Genomic DNA, 7,524 nt, shown 5'->3' with positions numbered 1-7,524 from the left:
ATCATGTCTTGAAAATACATTCATCTCTTCTCCATTCCTATTGTATATTGGTTTACATACAATTCCAGTACGCAGTGCTTTTGGAAATGGAATAGGAGGTTGATACTCTTCAAGATAAGGATGGGTGTTTTCAAACTGACCTTCCTCATCTCTTTCCACCTTTTCTCCCATATCATCCTGAAAAATTAACTCAGAAGTAGTATAACATTCTGATTGTGATTCCTCATACCCATGTACTTCATCTTCACAAAAATGTAAATTAAACATTTCAGCAATCTCCATCTTAATAGTTTTTATTTTTCTGAGAAAATAATCTTCCTCAAGGGGACCACTTTCTGTTAATAAATCCTTCAATATTTTACGTACATCTTTCTCCATATGTAAGATCCTTAAGAAGTATTCTCCCATTTCATAAAAATCATTTGTTTTAGTAGGAAACCATCTAATCATATCATGAAGTAGAATCATTTGGGAAAGACATTCATGTTTCAAAACAACCTCATATTCAAGAAAATAATTCATCATAAACTGGTGACTCTCTTCGGAGTCATCAAGTTGAGAAATTTTATGTTGAATCATTCCAAACTCATTAACAAACACATGATGCTCGTTGCAAAATGAAGATGATGCATTTTGCAATGAAATTGTAGAGGAAAGTACTAAAGATGGTGATTGCCCCCACTCATAGTGTGGATATTCCAAAAGGGACATGACATGAGTGTGGAAGCCATGATCATGGTTATTATGAAGAGAAAATTTAGGGATTGTTGTCTCAATAGATTTAAGATAATACGAATGCTCATGAAAATTGGGATGGCCTCGTAGGAATGGTCATATTCATATATATGAGGACTGATGTCTTAGTGTAAATGTTCGCCATGATTCAAGGACTCTCTATAATCATGAAGATAATCAGATTGTACACCATCATTGTAGAAATTATGATCGTGATAGTTTTCATGCAACTCATGGTAATGAGAATTACGCCCGTAATAGTAAGACATGGTTGCTTCATATGCTTAGAAATAATTGTCTATTAGATAATACAATGTAGTGAAAGAGTATTTTAGCTCAATACGTAACCCTTTCTAAGCATTTAAATTTTAATCCAAAATTGGAACAAAGGTGTAATACAATAAGATATATCAAATTAAAAATGGCCACTTTTTAGAGAATTAAATCAAAAGATTTTGAACGATTTCAAAGCACTCGATTTATAAAAATAAAAACCGATTGAATTTCCTTAGCGTTGCTTCCCCAGCAATGGCACCTATTGATACGCCAAAAATAGGGGTAAATTTTGCAATTTTTTAATCCCTTGTCATTGTCGATTCTAGCTTACACAATAAAATTTATAAAACCCTAACTTAAGATGTATAGTGATAAGTAAAAGGTATCGTCCAAGGGAAGCTAGTAAGTTAATTCAATTGATGATCTAATTGAATAAATTGACACTAATTAAATTTGATCTTCAATGAAGATCAAATCATCCTAATTAAATGAGAAATTTAAAAAGGGTGATAGGAGAGATGAGAGGAATAGAAGAATATGGGGGTCTAAATTGGCTTCTTTGATCCAAAGAAAAGGGGTCAAAGGGGTGAATTAGAGAGGTTGAGAGGAGAAAATTTTGATTTGTTTTGGTTGGTTCTGTCGGCTTGATAGTTCAAAAATAGCTAGGTAAATCTCTCAATTCATCCTCTCAATCCTGGTAATGGCTTGTACATGCTGCTCAGGCCAATTGATTTAAAACTTCAGACCAGAATTAAGAAGAACAATCAAGAAATTAAACTAACATCATCCGAAATACACCATAAATTCAAACACAAAGAAGGAAAAAGTACCAAATAGGTTGATCCAAGCTGGAGCTCCTCTCTGTCTTGCAGCTGTGATAGAGCACCACCAAGAATGAGCTCCCCCTCTCCAAATTCAGCTTTTATATTTAGGTTACATGGTGAAAATTACCATTTTACCCCATTTGGTAATTAATTTTTATTTATTAATTTAGGCATGGTATGAATGATCCAACCATACAGATGGAAAGAGGGGCCCAAGATGAACAAATCCATAAAACAATCATCTCAATCTGACTTGAGCATCAAAATTTATGAATAAATGAATTCAAACCAATTTTAACCATTGTATTGAAATCCATTTATTTAATTATTTTCTTTTGAAACATGCAATGACGTGTCGATTCCTCATTGGATGACAAATTTTAAACATCAAATGGCGGGTTCATTTTCTTTGCACCACGTACCCCTTTCTTGAAATCAGAATAAATAGAAAAATAGAAAAAAAATAAATATTGTACAAAGCACTTTGTATGTGTGTGTGCACTTGTACTGGTGCCTCCCAATCCAAAGGCGCCACGTCATCAACAATGTGTGCGCTTTGTATGCACTGCAAGGGAGAGATAATTCCCTAGAAATTTGCAGAAAAGTTCCCTCTAAAGTGTGTGCATGCAAAAGGACGCCGCCCTAAAAATATTTATGTACATGTCCTTTTCGCTTTCTCTCTTCTCTTTTTGCTCATAAAAATCATTAAACAATACTAAGTAGTTGCAATAAAACCCTGTAATTGTTTAAATAATATATTTACCTCTGCACACACGACCGAGAGCTGTTTTTAAGGGCATAATTATAACTAACATTTTAAGAAAAGCCCCTCCATTTTTATAAATTTCTCTAAAACTCATATTTTTCATATATATATATATATATCTGTTTCCTATTTAAAAATTCATTTCTTCCTTGAATAAATTCCCAAAAAATCCAATAAAATCCTAGAAAAATCTTGAAACTTCAAGAACATTCTAGAAAATTTAGCTATTCATCCCCATGCTAATTTATCGCAAAATTAAGTTTTAAACTTGCCTTTTCATTCAAAAATAATTATTTCAAGCTCAAATAAATCCATACAAATTCATATAATTCAGATAAAATTAGGGGAAAATCAGAAATCACTTGAAAACTATAATTTCAAGTAAATCTGTGATAACAACCCTATTTTAATCTTGTTAAATGCATAAAATTGTGCTAAATTATTTGAAATATAGACCAAATTTAGGGTGTTATCAACTAGCCTAAGAGAGGAACATTGATTTGTTGCCACGGAGCTTTCCTGACTGAAGGCGCTGATGTCTTCACACGATCCGGTTCTTCTGTGCGGAGCTAGCAAATGCTTACCCATTAGCCAGCTCAATCTGAAATGTTGTACAGTAATTTTAACAACAAAATCATCCATCTTCAAGCACGGTATTCGGTCAGGAAAGCATGCAAAAGATCATGCGTTTTCAAGCACAATATTTGGGCATGAAAGGTTTAAAAAGATGATCCATTTTGAAGCCCCAATATTTGGTTGCAAAGGAACAGTATTTCATAGTACGTCGGCCCGCTTGAAGGATGTCATCAATTTGAAATCCCACCTAATAAATTTTAAATTTTATGTTGATGCAATTTTGCATTAATACAGACGCCTCTCTTCTCGTGTAGTTGTCTATGGCTTCTTGTGTAGGTTTGTGATCACGCCTAGGATTTACATACCTAAAAGTTTTTTCATTTACTTCCTAATATTTATTGCTCTACTTCTCATCATCTTCACATGCTCATCCGATCATCCGATCTCTGCCATCTTTGCCGAGCACTGCCATTGCACAACATGCCTCTACCGAGTACTTCGATCTGTTGTGTTTACCATCAAGCATGCTCGGGACATAACCTTAGTGATATCATGACTTTAATACCCACATCATCATGCCCACCATGCAACCCATATCTTCAGGTGTTGTGTTTCTCTGTTCTCACCTGGAATAGTAAAACCCAAGTGTTAAATGTTGGCCCAGATATGGTAACCGTTATCCGGATCTTCGGATCCTTTCACTCATCTGACATACATATTTTTTTTTCAAATTTTAATTTCAGGATTCGCGTTCGTCTACTACGAAGACGAGGCCGATGCCAATGACGCGATTCGGGGGCTGGATGGAGTGCCCTTTGGCCACAGCAGGCGGAGGCTTTCCGTGGAGTGGGCGAGGGTAAGTAGTTTATAAATTTCCTTAATCTTAGCTTCCTATGATTTCCATGTGAACATATCGTATTACCCGTTATGAATAGGGCAATCGAGGGCCTCATCTTCGCGAAGGATCCAAATCAGGTTCAGGTGTGAGACCCACCGAAACCTTGTTCGTCATCAACTTTGACCCGATCAACACGAGGGTCCGAGATCTGGAAAGGCACTTTGACTCGATCAACACGAGGGTCCGAGATCTGGAAAGGCACTTCGGCCCGTGTGGTAAGATCACAAACGGGAAAATTCGATGGAACTTCGCCTTCATTCAGTTTGAGACCCAAGAGGATGCCACCAATGCCCTCGAGAACACCAATATGAGGTTCAATTCTTCTTCTCCATCCATGATTTTGTTCGTCTCTAGTCACATGCAAATATAGTTCCAGATCGTCCCAGACGTGGATGAAGGACGGACGGGACAAATTTCATCATCCCGTCCTATGTCCGTTGTTAGCTCAGGCACGAAGGATGGGACGATTTTTTGTCCACGTACAAAAAACCGTCCCGTCCAGTCCTCCCGGGATGAATTTTCATCCTGAAATTTGTCCCGAATGAAAAAAACACATTTTATATTTTCAATATATCAATATAAATTTTCTAAGTATTTTAGGGGAAATATGGAGGAGAGAGAATGCAAATGGACATATGTACAATTAATTCTAAGTGGCGTCAGTTTGCATGGGCAAAAAAACACAAGGACCTTGATGCAAATTGTCATAGCAAGCCCACGTGGCAAGATCTCAGCTGTCAGATGTGAATCCAGTGGGTTTTCATCCACATATGTCCGTCCATCATCCGAGCCCTCGAGGGGGACAGTTTTTTTGTCCCATGGGACGAAAACCATCCCCTTCGGTGGTCCTTGGGATGAATATCTGTCCCAAAATTCATCCATATCCTCGGATGGGAGAATTGTTTCATCCCCGAATGAAAAAATCGTCCAATCCGCGTCCCTGAACTATACATGCAAAAGCTTAATTTCCTTTGTGCTCTCCATGCAGCAAGATCATGGACAGACAGATGTCAATGGAGCACTCTCTCAGAGACAACGTTGACCAGGGCAGCCGCCCTGGTGACATCAGCTACGATCGTTCCCGGTCCCCTAGTCTACGCCGATACCAGAGCCGTCCCAGTCCTGACTATGGTCGCCACCCCAGCCCCGACTATGGCCATGCCCGGAGCCCTGTCTTCGAAAAATACAATGACCGTAATTACAGGCCCGAGCCGCCCAGGTGCCGAAGGTATGTCATATAATTCATTGATTTATCCTTCGAGTTTGTTTCATAACATTAGAGAATCATTTGTTATCTTTATTAATTCAATAAATGGGGAACTCATCTCTGTGCTTGAATTGGAGGTTCAAGTGATTATATAGTGTTTAAGCATGTTATATCCCTCCATGAATATACTTCTAATGTCTGGTTTTTATATATGGCAGCCGATCTCCTGTGCGGAGGAGGTCCAGGAGCTGAAATTGGGACGGTGTGAAGGAATGTCTAGTGAAGAACATCCCATTCAGACTCGGTACTCGTTTGTTTTCAGAAATGGACCGATCTAATTAGCCGTCATCATGTTATTAGGATGGGTAATGGCTGACTAAAGAATATGGAACGAGCAGAAATGAACTTAGACCTAGTTTTTTTGGGATATTATGAAAATATTTTTTGTTAGATTTTAGGTGATTCGGAGGAAAGAAGTTGAAGTTAATGGAAGGAGAAGTGATGCGACGTGCGAAAATCCTGACTGTCGGATATTAAACGTTTTATATGGGTAATATTTAATTGCACTTTATGAAGATATGATAATCTAATTGTATTATAAGTATTGAGCCCATGGGACGAAGAAATTCACATACTGGTCATGATTTTCTCATCATTAGAGACTTGATGATAAATGAAAAACTTTTCAAACTTTATCTTTTCTAAATAAATGACCAACCAGGGGCTTGACTTGTATTTCATACTCGGCTTTGGACTATAAATGAAAAATAATGAAAATAGGACCCAAAAGGACCTTAGAGAACTGTCAAGACTTCCACCTAAGTCTTGAAATTCCATTTACTTATTAACCAAACTGAAATGCATCCTAGTAAAATAAGCACATTAAATTTCAAAGGGGTTAAAAGAAAATAAATGTTATTGAAACGTATGAGAAATGGAGCTCAAGTAGTTGATAAAGGACTTGAAACAATCCCATGAAAGTAATTTAAATGTAGCCAAAGCAGGGACCAAAATGATCTTGGAAAAATAATGAACCGTGTTAGCATTTGACCAAAGTCTTAAACGCCATAATTTGTAGACAAAAAATTAAATCTATCCAAGTAAAATAAACAGAATATATTTCAAAAGGATCAAAATAAAATCATTGTTATTAGGATATGAGAGAGATATCTAAAATAGTTGAGAAATGTCTTGAAACAATATCATGGAGAAGTGATTTGATTATGCAATAGCTCCAAGTAAAATAAAAAAATTATATTTCATTATAATTTAGTGAAAAACAATGTTATACAGGCGATAGAGATAGAGGTAAAATAGTTGACAAAGAACATGAAAATATCCATGGAAATGTGATTTAAATATATGATAGGTCGGAATAAGGTAAACAAATTAGCTTGCATAATAGTTAACACAAAATCAATGTGATAGACACGAGAAAGATAGATCTAAATTAGTTGAAAAAGGTCTTGAATTAATCCCTTGGAAAAGTGTTTTATATATTTGATATTTCATAATAGGATAAGCACATTAGATTAATGAAAATCAATGTATACACACGCGGGAGAGATAGTGCTAAAATGGTTGAGAAGGTCTTGAAACAATGCCATGGAAAAGTGATTTAAATATGCAAGAAGTGCAAATACAATAAAGAGATTAGATTACATGATATTGAAGAGAAAAATAATGTTCTAGAGACAACAGAGTCCTTTCCCAACTATTTAATCTGTTTTTAAAATGCAAAAAGTCCAAATAAAATAAAAACATTATATTTCAAAAGGATAAAAAGAAAATCCATGTTATAGAGACATGAGTATGAACTAAAATAGTTGAGCAAGGTCTCAAAGTCAACCCGTGGTAAAGTAATTTAAAATGCAATAGACTAACGTCTTAAGACAATGAATCATCCTCACATATAATATAATACTAAATGAAGTCTTGTATCTTTGTCATAAAGCATCACTCGACGAGGTTTAGTGTGTTCTCCTTTGGGTTGGAGCTCTTTCCACACAACCCCATGGATCCTTCAGGTTGGGAGCTGTTGTTACGGATACAAGTGAATAGGGATGAGTATGGATTAAGGTGGAGGAACATATTTTGGCTTATGGAACTTGAGCAATGGATGTAGAAGCAAGAAAATAAGCAATGAGGGGTTATAATCATGAAAAACAGTGCTAGGGACAATCTATGGAAATTTAGAAACTACATCCCTTTGAGGCTAATCCTAACCCTGATCTATTAACTG

General features: G+C 36.2%; 1 protein-coding gene across 1 annotated transcript; it reads left to right on the top strand.

The window, feature by feature from the left end:
- The first annotated feature begins 3,583 nt into the window (after positions 1 to 3,583).
- Positions 3,584 to 5,728, top strand: LOC144716578 (serine/arginine-rich splicing factor RS31-like). The gene is made up of 5 exons (XM_078591736.1): positions 3,584 to 3,780; positions 3,921 to 4,033; positions 4,113 to 4,387; positions 5,064 to 5,303; positions 5,501 to 5,728. Exons 1-5 carry the CDS (start codon positions 3,753 to 3,755, stop codon positions 5,532 to 5,534), a joined length of 690 nt encoding a protein of 229 aa, XP_078447862.1. The 5' UTR covers positions 3,584 to 3,752; the 3' UTR covers positions 5,535 to 5,728.
- Positions 5,729 to 7,524: the final 1,796 nt, after the last annotated feature.

The sequence above is a fragment of the Wolffia australiana genome, chromosome 2 (genome assembly GCF_029677425.1).
Source record: "Wolffia australiana isolate 7733 chromosome 2, ASM2967742v1".
In the NCBI taxonomy this organism is placed as follows: domain Eukaryota; kingdom Viridiplantae; phylum Streptophyta; class Magnoliopsida; order Alismatales; family Araceae; genus Wolffia; species Wolffia australiana.
This window is presented reverse-complemented; position numbering and strand designations above follow the sequence as displayed.

Coding starts and splice junctions, on each gene's coding strand:
- LOC144716578 (XM_078591736.1), top strand. CDS start 3,753: ATGCCCACCATGCAACCCATATCTTCAG. Junction 4,034..4,112: donor TTTCCGTGGAGTGGGCGAGG/GTAAGTAGTTTA, acceptor CGTTATGAATAG/GGCAATCGAGGGCCTCATCT. Junction 4,388..5,063: donor CTCGAGAACACCAATATGAG/GTTCAATTCTTC, acceptor CTCTCCATGCAG/CAAGATCATGGACAGACAGA.